Genomic DNA, 19,678 nt, shown 5'->3' with positions numbered 1-19,678 from the left:
GGACGGACGGATGGATCGATGTATGGACGGACGGATGGATAGATGATAGATGGATGGACAGACGGACGGACGGACGGACGGACGGATGGATGGATGGACGGACGGACGGATAGATAGATGATGGATAGATAGATATATAAATAGATGGATGGATAGATAGATAGATGATGTATAGATGATGGATAGATAGATAGACAGATAGATAGATAGATAGATAGTTATTTTTGCCCCCACATTTGAAATATCTGGGACATATCCATGGTTAAGTCTGCCTCACAGGGTTGTACTACAGTATAACAAGCAAATAAAGATTACATTTTTGTTTACAAGAATGATACATTTTCCTAGATGCACAACTTCCATGGTTTCAGGAGCGGGCCATGCCGTCACCTCCCCCATAGGTTGCAGGTAAATCGTCCCTGTGTAGTAAAGGGCACGAGCTGTCTTATGTAACAGTATCGTACATCAGCAGAACACTCTTCACCGGTCTGAGACTGAAACGCGCGCTGCAACAGTGCGGCGTTGACTTTCTTCAGCGTAAAACTATATTACATAATACGCCTAGTGTAAAGAACCCGTAGTAGGCTGAGAGACGCAGTTACACCAATCCTTTAAGCACCTGATATAGTTTATGAAAGAGCTGTAAGTCGAGAGAATTCATGACAGAGAAGAGTGAACCGGGATGAATGTCACTTACACGCTCTGCTCTTCTTCCGTCGACGCTGCTTTGCAGGATCCCAGTGAAGTTTGTGCATGGATGTTGGCGGTGCCCTGCGCGCGGCGTCATTTCGCCCGAGTCGTTTGATGGACGGATGCTGATGCTGCTGCTGCTGCTGCTGCTGCTGATGCTGATGCTGCTGCTGCTGATGATGAGCGCGCGCGAGACCTGAGAAAACAGAAACGACGCATTTACGAGACGCTGCGACGGCGTTTCTTAAAGGGACAGAGACCAACTATTCAAAATAGTAATGGTTATATCATCAGAGCCGCAGAACTGTAGTCACAACAATTTGTACTGTTTACAGATTATGAGCACAGATTACCGAATCTCTCTTTAGTGGCTCTGAGCATTTAAAGCGTTAGTTCACACCAGTGGCGACTGCCTTAAGACAGCTTCCTCTGAAATGCAGACTCTTCGTGATTAAATCTGACCCATTGCCGTTCATTAATGGGAGTCTATGGCAATTGCTTGAACCGATTTTACTGGAGCAAGTATGAATGCTCACTAGACAAGATCGAGGCCACTGAACACTGAGATGTCAGAATACACAAAGAAAACAATGCATGTGTGTTTCATGTTTTCTCAACAACTCTAAATGTGCAAATTGTGCATTAGTGTATACATTTACTTACTCTCTTTGATATAAAAATACAAGTTATTATATAGCCAACATATTTTTTTTTTAGCGTCTAAAACATTTAATTAGTTTATGTCCCTTAAACTCCAGTTCACCCTGTTACACTGGAGCTACACATCTTTTAAAATGTAAAGCATATGCCCTAATCATGACACTTATTCCTTGGAGGAAAAAAAAACCTGTCACATTTTTCTCTTTTAAGACTTAACTAATAGCGTAAAACATAGCATGCCATGTCCTCCCCGTTGTGTCAATTAATACCGGACATGAAAATATTAAAAATCAACCCATGTAGTATGATACAGGAGCATAGGAGGAAAAAACACATCCATTTTATTCAGAGGCCAAAGTGAGCAAAAAATATGCAATTTGGTGCAGTTGCTGATATGGCCAAAAGTTAAGATGAATTTCTGATAGCTTGTAATGTAAATCATTATTTATAAGAGTGTAACATACTACTTATATAAAATACATATTCATATTAGTTGTCACTCTATAACTTCCAATAATATGTCTAAGTTCTATTTAAACTCTTAGTTTTATGATCAAAGCTCTGTAGTTTTTATTGTGTGGGCAACACTTATAATGCAGTGCAATGATGAGAGATGAACAAATAAACGTCCTTAGCCTGATTTATCGTATATATTTTAACAAGACCATAAAAAAATGTATGGATAATTAAGTAAACCTAAGTTGCTTCAGTCCAGTAAGTTCATCTTGAAATACTACTAACAATATGAAAATGATTCTTACACTGTCAGAGCTGAATATAGCATCATTCCTTATTCACACATTTTACAAGAGCAGCCAGAACATCCTTCTAAACTTTTCCTTTAGAGTTTGTGAAAGTTTTTTTGGAACAAGAGAAACAGTAACTTATTATAATTTGGTTTTGCAATATTTATTTGATTTGTACATTTAATGGTCTCAAGGATTGGGTAAAAAGATCATACAGGTCATATTAATCAACACAGAGAAGAACAGTTTTTGGAACATACCTATTATTACATTAAACTGTAAGACGAAAAGACAAAGCTTGAGTTTCAATCCATGCCAACTGACTTTTCAAGTAATGAACAAAGATTTAGTTAATTTAGTTCATAAAAATTGGTTAAACTGAAACAATCATATTAATGACCATTTGATATTTTGTGGGTTGCTCTACGGTAATTTTTAACCATAGCCCAGCTCATACAGAGTATTATATATATACTATATATTTTTAAGAAACAGTATAACACTATACAGACACATTTCATAGATCAGACACATTTTTTAGCAGGTCTCTATGGGAATTTATAACCCAATGTCTAAATATTTACAGAAATCCATCAAATTTGCTTCCAACCAAGAACGTGTATGACACTGCAAAGCCCTTTAATGAGCTCTAAGGTCTCTAAAGGTTTTCCCTCCGTTGCTTCATGGCTGTTCTAGAGGGAGGAAAAGAGAGGCCCAGGTGTGGCCATGACGTCCCTGTATGGGGCGCTCTGGTGCAGGTTGAGGATTTGTTGTTTCCTCAACACCAGCAGGCAGAAAAATACGGCTGCCACATATGAACGATTGCTGCTCTCACATAAAGCACGCAGACTGTACACGGCATTGGGAGAAGAGTCTTGTCTCTGAAGAGAAACGAGAAGTTAGAGCAGTTAAGCACTAAGTTAACTCCTAAAACGTGCATATTGCATATATACACAATTTGTTTTCTGGCCAAAATATATTTTAATTACTGTATATGCTAAATTTTAAATAAATAAATAAAAATTAAACTTTATATACTAAAATATAGTTCTAAATGCATTTCTGGGACAATAAAATACATTTCCAATCTTACAGTAGCCTACATTTAGGCGTTATTCACTATTTTTATGTGTTATAGACAACACATTTATTTTGATGTAGCACTAAGTATGTTTGAAATACTTTAAAAATGTATTTTTTTAAATACACAAATATATTTGTAGAAAATATTAAATATATTTTTAGACATTTTAGTGATTTAGTATATTTTTATATTGAAAAATATATCTGAAAATTGCTGTATGGGATCAAATAAAGGTTGTACAGCCCAAAAGATGTCTATAAAACATTGTTATTCAATACACCTGAGATATCTAAGTCCAAAAAAATGATACATAATGATTAAATAACAAATATTATAATATTTTCCATGTACAATCCCAAAAGAGGCAAACTTGACTTCTGCCTATTTGGTGGCAAGTAAAAAAATGTGTGTTCTGACTACCTTGTTTGCTAACTTTTGAAGTTACTGGCATGTTTAATAAAAATGCTGAAACATTCCACTAGTAATATATAAAATTGTCTAATTTCTACAGAAGTACTTTTAAAGACCAATCTTTTGTTTTGACTGTGTTTTTGAATCATCTGTCTGACCGACATGAAAACTGACCAATCACAGTTTGTTGTGCTTTTACACAACAAAACTTAACACGTCAATCGAACAATAAAGCAGAATATACACTTCTATTTGTGGACATCTACTTCAAAGTTTAATAACGACATCCTGTCGTTCTGCAAATCCAGTCATTAGTTCTACCACCACAGTTCAGTTGTCACTGTATCAGCCTGGTATCTTGTAAATATGACTTTCCAGGCAGACTGGTGCACCCCAGCGCCCTCAAGTTGCATAAAGTCGACTGGGACTGACTGGAACTAGCACTTTCAGACCGATCCTGCCATGTTTGTGTATAATATACATCAGATAGTCAGTGTAAGTGGTCTAAGTGTGCCTTCTAAGACACATACTGTCCAAACGACCATTTTGGACAAGATTATATTTCATATAAATCACAGAACCACTGATCTATATAATATCCCGATTATAGATCAGTGTACAGAACATATTTCAAATGTATCACATATGTGACCCTTAAGTCGCTGGGGTATATTTGTAGCAATAGCCAAAAAAAACACTGTATGGGTCAAAATTATCGATTTTTCTTTTATGCCAAAAATCATTAGGATATTAAGTAAAGATCATGTTCCATGAAGACATTTTGTAAATTTCTTAACGTAAATATATCAAAACTTAATTTTTGATTAGTAATATGCATTGCTAAGAACTTCATTTGGACAACTTAAAGGCGATTTTCTCAATATTTAGCTTTTTTTTGCACCCTCAGATTCCAGATTTTTAAATAGTTGTATCTCGGCCAAATATAAAAATAAAAAAAAGTAACGTGACATGTGGCCAAGTATGGTGACCCATACTCAGAATTAGTGCTCTGCATTTACCCATCCTAAGTGCACACACACAGCAGTGAACACACACAAACACAGAGCAGTGGGCAGCCATTTATGCTGCAGTGCCCGGGGAGCAGTTGGGGGTTCGGTGCCTTGCTCAAGGGCACCTCAGTCGTGGTATTGAAGGTGGGAGAGAGCTCTGTACATTCACTCCCCCCCCCTACAAGCCCTGCCGGTACGAGACTCAAACCCGCAACCTTTGGGTTACAAGTCCGACTCTCTAACCATTAGGCCACGACTTCCCCCACAAATATTGTCCGATCCTAGCAAACCATACATCAATGGAGTTTATAGTTCAATGGAGTAAAGTTTATTTATTCAGCTTTCAGATGTTGTATAAACCTTGATTTCAAAAAATTGACCCTTATGACTAGTTTTGTGGTCCAGGATCACATATCTAACACCTGGTGTTGTCACTGTGAGTTTATGCCCTTAAGCCTGCTGCTCTCATTTAATGTCCCACTCTCTTAATTCTTCACTCATAATTCCTCATCTACAGCTGCTCCACACGCCAGGCCAGATCAGCATTAACACTCTCTGTGGTGGATTTGGTGTTTGATTATGCCTTACTTTGAGGGCCAGGAGGAGGTCGTGCGCCCAACTGGTCATTCTCTTATCCTCCACATCCTGGCTGTTCAGAGCAGACTGCAGACAAAGGAAGAGGTCAAATGTTACACACACAACAGTCTCTTCTGCTCACCAAGGCTGGATTTACTTGATCAAAAATACAGTAAAAACAGTAATATTGAGAAATATTATTACAATTAAACAACAGTTTTTATTTGAAAATGTTAATTTAGTTATGTGATGTAAAGCTGATTTTCAGCATCATTGCTCCAGTCTTCAGTGTCACATGATCCTTCAGAAATCATTCTGATTTGCTGCTCAAGAAACATTTCTTACTAATGTTGAAAACAATTGTGATGCTTCATATTTTTGTGGAATCTGCAATATTTTTTTCAGTATTTTTTAATGAACACATTTAAAAAAGAACAGCATTTATTTTAAAAAGACATTTTCTGTAACATTCTGCGAGTCTTTTAATAAATTTGATGTACCCTGATGAAAAAAAGCATTGTCCTCAAACAAATATAAAAATAAAAAAAAGTAACGTGACATGTGGCCAAGTATGGTGACCCATACTCAGAATTAGTGCTCTGCATTTACCCATCCTAAGTGCACACACACAGCAGTGAACACACACAAACACGGAGCAGTGGGCAGCCATTTATGCTGCAGTGCCCGGGGAGCAGTTGGGGGTTCGGTGCCTTGCTCAAGGGCACCTCAGTCGTGGTATTGAAGGTGGGAGAGAGCTCTGTACATTCACTCCCCCCACCTACAATCCCTGCCGGTACAAGACTCAAACCCGCAACCTTTGGGTTACAAGTCCGACTCTCTAACCATTAGGCCACGACTTCCCCCACAAATATTGTCCGATCCTAGCAAACCATACATCAATGGAGTTTATAGTTCAATGGAGTAAAGTTTATTTATTCAGCTTTCAGATGTTGTATAAACCTTGATTTCAAAAAATTGACCCTTATGACTAGTTTTGTGGTCCAGGATCACATATCTAACACCTGGTGTTGTCACTGTGAGTTTATGCCCTTAAGCCTGCTGCTCTCATTTAATGTCCCACTCTCTTAATTCTTCACTCATAATTCCTCATCTACAGCTGCTCCACACGCCAGGCCAGATCAGCATTAACACTCTCTGTGGTGGATTTGGTGTTTGATTATGCCTTACTTTGAGGGCCAGGAGGAGGTCGTGCGCCCAACTGGTCATTCTCTTATCCTCCACATCCTGGCTGTTCAGAGCAGACTGCAGACAAAGGAAGAGGTCAAATGTTACACACACAACAGTCTCTTCTGCTCACCAAGGCTGGATTTACTTGATCAAAAATACAGTAAAAACAGTAATATTGAGAAATATTATTACAATTAAACAACAGTTTTTATTTGAAAATGTTAATTTAGTTATGTGATGTAAAGCTGATTTTCAGCATCATTGCTCCAGTCTTCAGTGTCACATGATCCTTCAGAAATCATTCTGATTTGCTGCTCAAGAAACATTTCTTACTAATGTTGAAAACAATTGTGATGCTTCATATTTTTGTGGAATCTGCAATATTTTTTTCAGTATTTTTTAATGAACACATTTAAAAAAAGAACAGCATTTATTTTAAAAAGACATTTTCTGTAACATTCTGTGAGTCTTTTAATAAATTTGATGTACCCTGATGAAAAAAAGCATTGTCCTCAAAAATAAAACATACTGACCTCAAACGTTTGAACATTAGAGTATTAGGGCTGTCAAAATGGCTGAAAAACTAAACTCGAATTATATTCTAATTTAAAATGCATAATTTCAGTTAGGGTGAAGAAAAGCTTTTGGCTTCTCTTCTGAGGCCACAAGAGGGCGCATCGAGCAAAATATTACTAATGCACGTTTATTCAAAGCATAAGAAAACATGACTATCTGTGAAAAAAGTGCATAATGTTTAAAATAATGTTTATAAACCAATTATAATTAAGTTGCTTAAACAACTAGTGCCTTGCTCAAGGGCACCTCAGTCGTGGTATTGAAGGTGGGAGAGAGCTCTGTACATTCACTCCCCCCACCTACAATCCCTGCCGGTACAAGACTCAAACCCGCAACCTTTGGGTTACAAGTCCGACTCTCTAACCATTAGGCCACGACTTCCCCCACAAATATTGTCCGATCCTAGCAAACCATACATCAATGGAGTTTATAGTTCAATGGAGTAAAGTTTATTTATTCAGCTTTCAGATGTTGTATAAACCTTGATTTCAAAAAATTGACCCTTATGACTAGTTTTGTGGTCCAGGATCACATATCTAACACCTGGTGTTGTCACTGTGAGTTTATGCCCTTAAGCCTGCTGCTCTCATTTAATGTCCCACTCTCTTAATTCTTCACTCATAATTCCTCATCTACAGCTGCTCCACACGCCAGGCCAGATCAGCATTAACACTCTCTGTGGTGGATTTGGTGTTTGATTATGCCTTACTTTGAGGGCCAGGAGGAGGTCGTGCGCCCAACTGGTCATTCTCTTATCCTCCACATCCTGGCTGTTCAGAGCAGACTGCAGACAAAGGAAGAGGTCAAATGTTACACACACAACAGTCTCTTCTGCTCACCAAGGCTGGATTTACTTGATCAAAAATACAGTAAAAACAGTAATATTGAGAAATATTATTACAATTAAACAACAGTTTTTATTTGAAAATATTAATTTAGTTCTGTGATGTAAAGCTGATTTTCAGCATCATTGCTCCAGTCTTCAGTGTCACATGATCCTTCAGAAATCATTCTGATTTGCTGCTCAAGAAACATTTCTTACTAATGTTGAAAACAATTGTGATGCTTCATATTTTTGTGGAAACTGCAATATTTTTTTCAGTATTTTTTAATGAACACATTTAAAAAAGAACAGCATTTATTTTAAAAAGACATTTTCTGTAACATTCTGCGAGTCTTTTAATAAATTTGATGTACCCTGATGAAAAAAAGCATTGTCCTCAAAAATAAAACATACTGACCTCAAACGTTTGAACATTAGAGTATTAGGGCTGTCAAAATGGCTGAAAAACTAAACTCGAATTATATTCTAATTTAAAATGCATAATTTCAGTTAGGGTGAAGAAAAGCTTTTGGCTTCTCTTCTGAGGCCACAAGAGGGCGCATCGAGCAAAATATTACTAATGCACGTTTATTCAAAGCATAAGAAAACATGACTATCTGTGAAAAAAGTGCATAATGTTTAAAATAATGTTTATAAACCAATTATAATTAAGTTGCTTAAACAACTATAAACAAAACAGCATCATGTATGTATTCATAGTTTAATACAAAAGTCCGAAAGCCAATCACACAGAAAACATTTTTAATTTAAAAACATGAGATGCAGTGGGATGGGGAAAACCCCCCGCCATAAGTCTCAAGATATGTTTTTTCAAAGTTGAACTTGCATTAATTGTACATGGCTTTCTAAACATGCGGCTCTTTTGTGCGAGACGCGAGTGCAATGCTGATAGATGTCCCTCTAGAAAATGCGCGAAATATGTGTTCTGTGTGAACGGCTTGGTTTCAGTTTTGACGTAAACAAGATCTTCTCCGCATTGATGTTCTTTTTTCTTGCAATATTTGTAATGAACAACGCAGCAGCGCCGCATCTAGTGGCTTACATTTTTAATTTAAAAACATGAGATGCAGTGGGATGGGGAAAACCCCCCGCCATAAGTCTCAAGATATGTTTTTTCAAAGTTGAACTTGCATTAATTGTACATGGCTTTCTAAACATGCGGCTCTTTTGTGCGAGACGCGAGTGCAATGCTGATAGATGTCCCTCTAGAAAATGCGCGAAATATGTGTTCTGTGTGAACGGCTTGGTTTCAGTTTTGACGTAAACAAGATCTTCTCCGCATTGATGTTCTCTTTTCCTGCAATATTTGCAATGAACAACGCAGCAGCGCCGCATCTAGTGGCTTCAAAAGGATAGGCTAACAAAAACATTATAATGCAACGACACTTACGTCGTCATCGCATCTCGTGCGCCACTGATAAGGCTGCCTCCTTAACGCACACCTAAAATTCGAATGCAACGTTTTTGCATTCGAATGTGGATTTTTATTTTAAATTCAACGAATATTCGAAAGTCACATTTTTTTGGACAGCCCTATAGTGTATATGAACATATAAGACTGATAATGGTAAATTTAACAAGCATTAGTTCAGGTTCAAATGTTTGCAGCCCCTTCTCTGTTGCAACAATTTGACTGACATTCATGCACACGCTCTATGAAATATTTGAAATGTAATGGTAATCGTTCACTGTTGGGACAGGCTGTATTACACAATGGAAATGCTTGCTTTATATGAATACAATAGTAAACATAGTAAAATGCAAGATATGTCTGGTTGTAAACCATCTCAGCTGCAATGAGCAACATAATAAGTGACAGAAAGGTTCACTCAGAAAATCCAGAAGTCACAATTAGCGCAACAACCAAAAACACAAATGGACCCTCCTATCTCAGTTTTTCATAGAATAGGTTGTAAGAGCCACTTATTTCTTTACAAAATTGTTGATTTAATAATTGTGAATAAAGTGTCATATAGCATTTAAATATTACTCTGAAAATGAAGCTCCAATAATATTGCCTAATGATGGCAATGTAATATCCTGCAATGATCAAGTATGGAATGCAAGAATGGAGCAATACAGTTTTTTGACTGTGTAACATTTTTTTCCAGGTAATTTTGTTAAACTTTAGAAATATTAGTTACTGGAATATTGAACGTTGTAGTTTAACTTGAGTTCAACAAATATGACAAATTGGATGGATTGCTACTCTAATTTTAAAGGTGTTGACAAGTGACGCCATTGCACAGTGCAAAAATGTCACTGGTTGACTGAAATTGTTTATTATATATTAGCAATTATGGACCCTTTTAACAAGACTGTTATGATCCATTTCAATAGTCATCAGCATTGTAAATCCTACAAAGTTTTTTATATTTTCTTTTTTTTTTTAATGTTTGTACATTTATAACACAATGCTTTGTATTATATTACCTTTGCATCAAATTACAAAAACGAGTTAATGCTAATTCAGGGGCGTTTCTAATACAAACGTCTATGGCAGCTATGGTAAATTTGACATCGATCTCTCTTCTAACTGCCAATATCAATCTCTCTATTTGTTTTTTCCTTTTTTTGAAAGTTGCGAACATTATTGTGGAGTTTTTCTTTTGCCTTTTGAGCAAATGGGAATGCAAAAAAATATTTGTGATAGTCTCCCAATCACTGCTATAGAATTTTACCCAACTATGTTGACTTCCGCTGCTGAGAAACATGGAAATGTGAAAAAGGTCCATTACTGATTAGTTGTGGCAGGTCTTGTTTATTTGGGGTCCTGATGGAAAAAGATGTTTCGTGTGTGGTTGAGTGTTTAGCACTACCTGTGCCTGTGTCACTGGGGTTTCCCTCGTCCCTCCAGATGGATGAACAAACATGGAGATATCAGAGACAGGCTCTGGATACGACACCCCCAACCTACTCTCCTCCTGTGACAGAGAAAGGGTGAGATGGGGGTGAAATTATTAGTCATTGCATTCTGATGAACGATCATGAACTTGGAGCAGTGAATCAATCACAATAAAACCAGGAACATGTATAAAGTCAGTAAATGGTCAATTTTGACTTCTTGTTGACTTGAATGGTCATTAAGTGCATATGTAGTTCTTACACTGCTGGTGTTCCACAGAGGTGGAGGTTCTGGATGAGTGACAGAAGGTTGATCTGGAACAACAGACTCTTGCAGCAAACTCCAGTCATCCAGCACCGGCTGAGCTGTGTTCTCCCAGACTGCTACAGGTTCACACACACCAATCAGGACAATATTTTTATTTTTGAATTTTTAGATTTCACCTTCATGCTGTTCTAAACATGTATAATACACACACCCACACACACACATATACATATATATATATATATATATATATGTAATTACTTAATATATACTAAACCATAATGAGCCTAACATATAGGCTAGCTAGCGTGTTCCGCACTCAAGCGCACACATAAAGCTTGCCGCAAGGCACCGGCAAAAGCATTAATGACTATGAATGTGTCGGGAAAAATGACAAGGAGATATTTATTAGTGAACTACTGTTTTCTGAGTCATTGTCTGCGGCAAAGATGAAGTTAACGATGCTGACTCGCCATCTCCGCAGTACAGTGGACATGCCTTCAGAGAAAATTGCACCTTTCGTACGGATTACATAATGAACTAGACATTTCGAGCTTTCTATAGATATATTTCTGATGTCTGAGGCAAGTAGCCCATATGACGAGTTCCACGGTTAACGGCGACCGAGATGGCAGAAAGGGCATCCTGTTTGTTTTCTTTATTTTAAAAAAGCACAACATTTTGTTGCTAATGTGAATGTACACAAATAAAAGTAGACTTTACAATTTCGAATGATGCATTTTTCTTATCTGTATGAGCAAAAATGATGCCGTATTTTAAATTGTTATCAGGGGAAAAAAATGTCAAAAGTCATCGCGCCGGCGCCTATACATGCATTAAAGGGATAGTTAATCCAAAAATGAATTTGTATGTTTTCCATTCACTTTCTTTCCTGCTTGCTCGTAAGCAGCATAGTGGCTTCAATCATTCAATTGTATTTGTGTGCCGCACTAGCAAAAGTGATGTACAGAGAAAAAACAAAATCCTAATACAAGTGGTCAAAAGAGATGCATTTAAAATGCATGATAGGACCAGGTTAAAACAGTAATGTGTCTCGACTAGGGTTTCAAAGGGGAGGAACATTTCTGGTAATTTCTGAAAGTTTCCAAAATTTCTGGAATGTTTCTGAAATTTACCGCAAATTTTCTGCCTCCCTAGTCTCAGCTGACCACTTGAGATCGGATGACTGAAAATGCATCTTAATACCAGATGGAAACAGGACCAGATTTTCATCAGCTCTGCTTTTGTCTGATGCAATGTGATTTGTTACCCTCTCTAGGTTGCCCTCTCATTTCCTCAGGGTCAGTCTGCTGTCTCGCTCCTCCCTCCAAGCCTGGTCTCCTACGTGATGTGCCACAAGGGAACAGCTAGAGGAATAGAGGGAGAGGAATATATCCCATGATGCACTGCTTAATGCTATACTGGCCATATAATGACAGCTGTGCACTTCAGTTGAGCTCAGCTACTATTTCAGCTGCGGGTGTGGGCGATACCTGCTTTAAGTCAGGGTGAAAGAGTGGCAGACAAAAACTGGAGAACAGCTGCTTCACTCCTCCCTTTTCCCTCCACTCCATGAGCTGCCGAGTGGGCGGGGCTATATCCAATGGGGTTAAAAGGTCGGAGCAGTCAGCCAGTTGATTCCTGATGTCATCGTTTGTTAGCTCCTTTGACCAGTCAATCACTAGCTTCCGCTTCCTCGTGCTTCTTTTCCTTGCTGAAGATGCTGAGCACATGTTTGAACTTTCCATTAGTCTGAGGCAGGGCCTAAAATTAACACTAATCAACCACCAAATGTAAGCAAAAACCAGCGCTGGCGAGTATATGAAACAGCTTTAATAGCCAGTTGGCCATTAACTTTTTTTTTATTAATTCTAACAATGCCTGAAAACGTGATATGGATTAGCACGATTATCAAATTAAAACAGACTGCATGTTTTCAGTGTGTTGTGGCGGTTTCCAGTAAATGCTTCTCCACAAGAACTCCATCTCTGCAAGTGCTGCGGGCTTGAGTCGCATATAATGTTTGGTCCATGTTGCATTTCCAAATGTAATGAGAATGGTCTGTTGTCAACAAAAGAGAAGTTTCTATGTGGTTTTCTGCCAAAATAAATCTCTATGGTTTAATGTTTGAAAGCACAGAAAAAACAAACATGAATATTAGTATTGTAATTTTACTGTTGCTATATATATATATATATATATATATATCACAGTTATTATTATGAACTACTTTACAGTTCAATAGTATTATAGTGATATCTTTAGTTTAATTTTACAATCTGATTAAATAATTATAATAATAAATATTAATAATTAAAAGTTGCAATTAGATGTTATCCCCAATTTGCTCTGCCAGGTTTTTTTTTTTTTTTTTTAAAGAAATAAAGTTTCATGGTCTGTAAAAAAAAATAAAAATAAAAAAAAGTCACCGGCCATTGCCAGATGAGGGAAAACGTTAGTTTTAGGCCCTGCTCTGATGTCTTGATGGCAAATCTGGAAGACTAGCGTAATGCTTACTGAGCAGTATATAATATATAACGCCAAAACTAAAAGGATATATATTTTTTTAACTCACTACATTAATATAAAAAGCCAATTCTGTATTTGTGATCCAGTATTATGCAGAAATGTCTTAATATATGTCAGTGCAATAAAAACCGTCAAGAAAAACTGTGGTTGACATTAATTTGCATGACTTTGTGGGATACAGTATTCCACGCTCTGGTTGCATATTATGCCTTTTGGCAAACACAGCAGGCCATCATGCTAAACACAAAAAACAGTGCATATACTGCAGCAGCTGATTCATTACCATGATCTGGCCTGCAAACCCTTTGTGAATATTTGTATTCCTGGTTGTCAACAGCACCCTCTAGTGGCTTCCTGAGAGCAGTTAAAACCCCAACATTAAAAGGATAGTTCATCCAAAAAATGAAATTTCTGTATTCATTTACTCACCTTCCTGCTGTTCCAAATGCATGACTTTCTTTCTTCTGTAGAACATAAAAGATATTTTGAAGAAAGTTGAAAATCAAACATGTTCGGCTACCTTTGACTTCCATTGTAATATCTTCTTTTGTTACACGGAAGAAAGTAAGACTCATACAGGTTTGGAACGACACGAGGGTGAGACGTTGATGACAGAATTGTCATTTTTTGGTGAACTGTCCCTTTAACAGTTCAACAGTGAACAATGTACAACAATTTGAGGCAAAGGTCCAAAACTACCGCTCATTATATTCGCCAGAGCTGTTAAAACTCACGTGTGCCAGCAACAGGTGCAAGAGCAAAGCCGTCCTCTGCATTTACCAAGAAAGTGGTCTCAGTCAAGGCTGGACTGCTCCTACCCTTTAAACAGGAAAGTCCTGGTTTCACAGACTCCAGCTCTTTGAGAGAATGACACAGTGGTAAATGTTAGCGTTGCAAGCAAAGGTCAATTCATAATAAATTACAGATAAAAACTTTACAATATTAAGATCAGATATTAGCCATTTATCATTTTATAATCTTACATATCCAAAGTGGTTAGTTAAAACACACATCTAAATGTGTTTTTATGCAATGTTTTACTAAAGCAACTGTATGTAAGTTTGAAATATGATATCATAAAAAACATGGCCTTTTTCCTTTTGAAAATAAATTCAAAAACTTGATTCATATTCACAATTCCTGAGACAAAAAAAATGACTGAGACTAAATCTGTATGACAGCAAAAAAGAACAAACTAAGAATGCAAATTAAAAAAATGTAATTGAGTGCAAATGTGTATGTGTGTAATTTAATATGACCAAAACCATCTAATAATAAGAATGAAATATGCTTGTTCATCTATTTCAAAGGCTAGAATATAATGTAATGCAATATCTAGAATAAGTGTACCATCATTCCCTTCTGCAGTGACAGCAGTAGGAGGAGGTGTCGCTGGTAATTCATTCGGGGTGTCCTCATAGAAATCAGGCACCACAGCATCATCAGTAGTATTTGCTATAAAATCTAGACAGACCACAAGCAAAGGGTCTGAATACTTAGGACCATGTGATATTTCAGTTTTTCTTTTTTAATAAATCTGCAAAAATGTAAACAATTCTGTGTTTTTCTGTCAATATGGGGTGCTGTGTGTACATTAATGAGGAAAAAAAATAACTTAAATGATTTTAGCAAATGGCTGCAATATAACAAAGAGGGAAAAATTTAAGGGGGTCTGAATACTTTCCGTACCCACTGTATATATATTTTTTTTATTGAGCAACATAATTATAATTATTTTTGCATTACAAAAAACGTTTTTTTTGTTGTATAACATGCTGCATTAGAAAATACATAATGCCAGTTCTGATTTCATTTTGACTTTAAATACACACATAAACATTACTATTTTTATTAGTATGTGTGTGTGTGTGTTTTCGGTGTGCATGTCGCAAACTCATACGTGTATATACTGTACCAATGAGGTCGACAGCCATTTCTTCATCACCAAAGCAGTCGCCATGGACACTGAAACTCTGATCAAACAGTCCTTGATAAGACTGGATTTCCTCACCTTTGAATGGTAAACAAACACAGTGTTACAACCGGCTCAACAACTGTGACATGAACGAGAGCCAAACAATCAATAATCAACATCTACAGTTTTGCATAGTTCATGTAAAAACTTGGTTCGTTGTTCATTCAGAGGGTTTACCAATTCTCTCCATTGTGAGAAAGTGGTTCTCAAAGGTCTCTTTGAGGGTAATATCTTCAGTGCGGCTGATTCAAAGAGAAGTGATCGACCACATCAATGGTGCTGGGTGACACATAACATGCCAAATAAGTCATAAAAACATGATATCGGGGGAAAAAAACCTATATAAAGAGCTGTTGAAGAACATGATACTTGAGATCAGGCAGCTGGGAATCGAAGTCAGTGAAGTCCTCTGGGAGAGTGATAGCTTTTAACGTGGCCTCCATCGCATCCTCAGGCAGATCTGTCTGTCCTGTGATCAAAAATGAAATATCGTTGAGCTCTCTTGCAGTGTTCACTCGTTCTGTTGTCACTGACGGATTTAAAATCAGAGATGGCACATATGAGGATGCATTCACCTGGCCTGAAAGCCACATTCATTTTGACCAATGCATCACTGCAGTCTGTGAGAAGGTATCTGGACTTCCTTGAGTATATCCGGACAACTCCTAAAAGAAGGTGACCTGAAGTTCGCAGACCGATTTTAATCTAGTAATGAATCATGGAGATAAATCACACACACACACACACACACACACACACACTCTCTCTCACACACACACACACACACCCACACACATATATATATATATATATATATATATATATATATATATATATATATATATATATATATATATATATATATATATATATATATATATATATATATATATATATATATATATATATATATATATATATATATATATATATATATATATATATATATATATATATATATATATATATATATATATATATATATATATATATATATATATATATATATATATATATATATATATATATATATATATATATATATATATATATATATATATATATATATATATATATATATATATATATATATATATATATATATATATATATATATATATATATATATATATATATATATATATATATATATATATATATATATATATATATATATATATATATATATATATATATATATATATATATATATATATATATATATATATATATATATATATATATATATATATATATATATATATATATATATATATATATATATATATATATATATATATATATATATATATATATATATATATATATATATATATATATATATATATATATATATATATATATATATATATATATATATATATATATATATATATATATATATATATATATATATATATATATATATATATATATATATATATATATATATATATATATATATATATATATATATATATATATATATATATATATATATATATATATATATATATATATATATATATATATATATATATATATATATATATATATATATATATATATATATATATATATATATATATATATATATATATATATATATATATATATATATATATATATATATATATATATATATATATATATATATATATATATATATATATATATATATATATATATATATATATATATATATATATATATATATATATATATATATATATATATATATATATATATATATATATATATATATATATATATATATATATATATATATATATATATATATATATATATATATATATATATATATATATATATATATATATATATATATATATATATATATATATATATATATATATATATATATATATATATATATATATATATATATATATATATATATATATATATATATATATATATATATATATATATATATATATATATATATATATATATATATATATATATATATATATATATATATATATATATATATATATATATATATATATATAACGTATTTGCTCTTCTACAATATAGAAATTAGTCTAAAAAACAATAGTTGTGCCAACACATTTTTTTTCATGATCCCAGGACTGAAACAACATAAATCGCAGACCAACACTGAATCAACAATAACTCAATGTTAATGCATCAACCACATTATCACTGAATCAATGTTGAAATTTAATGATGAAAAATAGATCAAGATTGTCATAAAATTCAACATTTCTTCAAATTAAAATCACTTATTTAACTTTGAATCAACATAGAAACATTATCAAATCGTTAATGCATCAACCACATTATCACTGAATCAATGTTGAAATTTAATGATGAAAAATAGATCAAGATTGTCATAAAATTCAACATTTCTTCAAATTAAAATCACTTATTTAACTTTGAATCAACATAGAAACATTATCAAATCAATCTCGAGTTTGACTCCTTTCAATCAGAGAATATATGTCCCTATATATACGGCCCTGGATATATGTCATTATCCCTGAATATGTCATCACCCTTGAGAAAGTGACTTTCTGGCTCACCTGTGAGCATGAGCTGCACTCATATAGTGCTGAATGCACACACTCAGTTCACTCAATACCAAGCTTGCGTTTGACATTGCTGGGGACATAACAGCAGAACTCTGTTGCTCTGTTTTGTCAAACACCGTACTCTACGTATTAACTTTGTTAATTCCTGAAGTTAACTTTTCGATGAACAGTTTTGGACTGCTGTCTTGAACTGGGTGCAACACCTGTGAGTTGCCCTAGACGCGGGCCGGCGCTTCTTGTCCGGTGTACGACTACCTTATGTTCTCACTCCACCCATGTATTAAATGTGTGTCCTTAGGCTATACTTATGGAGCTGGTTCACCCTCTGCCCTTGGCTGATATGTGAAGCATATTATTAAAGCTTATTTCCTGAAAAGGTCTTATATGGGCAATGATGTAGCTCTTTTTTGATACTTTATTAATTGGCATTCATAACAAAATATGCAAAAAATGAAGCAAGAAGGAACATCATAATAAACATCTCACACTATTTTCCCGTTCCCCCAGAAACACACAGACAAATACTCTCCAAACAATCTTCAAGACAACAAACAGATACATAGCAGCAGGAGGTATAAGATGCATATGTTACATAGGTATAACAATAATAAGAATAAATAGATAAATAAGTGAACAAATTAATGAGTAAATGAAGAGGGGAATAAACCACCTTATAGCTGACTCAAACTGTCCACATCTCCAGGGTTGTAACTGACGTGCAAGGATATATGCAACAAAAATGTAACAGATAATCAGGAAAAGAGAAAAGAAAACACTAAAAAAAAAAATAATAATAATAATAGTAATAATACAAAACAGATTACATTTTCTAGCTACCAAGAACCCCTTTTACAGTGTTTGCCTGTCCTCTTTCATTAACATAACACTAAACATTACAACCCTCTGTGTATGTGTTCATGATGAAGAGCTTTTAGGCTCGAAACCTCACCTGTGGTGAGAACATAACTAAATATTTTTCTACTTTTGGAGCTGTGGTGGGCCAACTTTAATTTTCCTGTTTGAAGTCACACCAGTTTGCAATATCAAGCAGCACAAGGAGCTGTTTTCTTCCAGCTTAAAATTAGCTGGAAGCTAATGACACCGGAAGCCAGTCCCATAAAATGTACAAATGGCCGCTCTTACTGGAAAAAGGTGGATAGCACAATTCTTAACCATACCCCAGACCTCACTCATTTTCAAACCCTGGTTACTTCAATGTGTTATGTGTTTAGTAAAGAACAGCTGTGTTGTTGGCAGTTTTAATATATTTTAACTTTCAGTGTATTATTAGAAAAATAATTCAGTGTATAATTATGCAGTGAACTGAATTATTCAGCGAAATTAAGAGTCTGTTTCTTTGTCTGTGTTTTGAGAGCATGGACCATAGTTTGGAGAAATATAAATAAATAAATAAACAAGTGGGTTAAAAACTGGTGTTGCTATATTACTATAATTATTTGTTACTAATTTTATATAATATAAATTACTGTTATAAAATTTGAGTTTGAATAGTGAGAATGACATCAAACATACATGGATTATGTGGACACGCAGGGCCGTTTCTAGGCATAGGCGAGCTAGGCGGTCGCCTAGGGCGCCACCAGCTGAAGGGGCGCCAATGAGCGCACGTACTGGCACTTTTAGCAGGGTTGTGATAAAGAGTGGCACGGTCACCCTGAAATATGACTGCCGCCCCCA

General features: G+C 34.8%; 1 protein-coding gene across 1 annotated transcript; it reads right to left on the bottom strand.

Moving 5' to 3' along the window:
- Positions 1-2,645: 2,645 nt before the first annotated feature.
- On the bottom strand, positions 2,646-15,765 carry LOC107574253 (double-strand-break repair protein rad21-like protein 1). The gene is made up of 11 exons (XM_016260703.1): positions 15,740-15,765; positions 15,579-15,643; positions 15,342-15,437; positions 14,777-14,890; positions 14,161-14,283; positions 12,391-12,620; positions 12,168-12,264; positions 10,892-11,013; positions 10,605-10,709; positions 7,651-7,725; positions 2,646-2,977 (listed from the first exon to the last, which is right to left on the bottom strand). The coding sequence occupies exons 1-11, from the start codon at positions 15,763-15,765 to the stop codon at positions 2,789-2,791; spliced, it is 1,242 nt and encodes a 413-aa protein (XP_016116189.1). The 3' UTR covers positions 2,646-2,788.
- Positions 15,766-19,678: the final 3,913 nt, after the last annotated feature.

The sequence above is a fragment of the Sinocyclocheilus grahami genome, unplaced genomic scaffold, assembly GCF_001515645.1.
Source record: "Sinocyclocheilus grahami isolate Dianchi unplaced genomic scaffold, SAMN03320097.WGS_v1.1 scaffold2162.1, whole genome shotgun sequence".
Taxonomy (NCBI): domain Eukaryota; kingdom Metazoa; phylum Chordata; class Actinopteri; order Cypriniformes; family Cyprinidae; genus Sinocyclocheilus; species Sinocyclocheilus grahami.
This window is presented reverse-complemented; position numbering and strand designations above follow the sequence as displayed.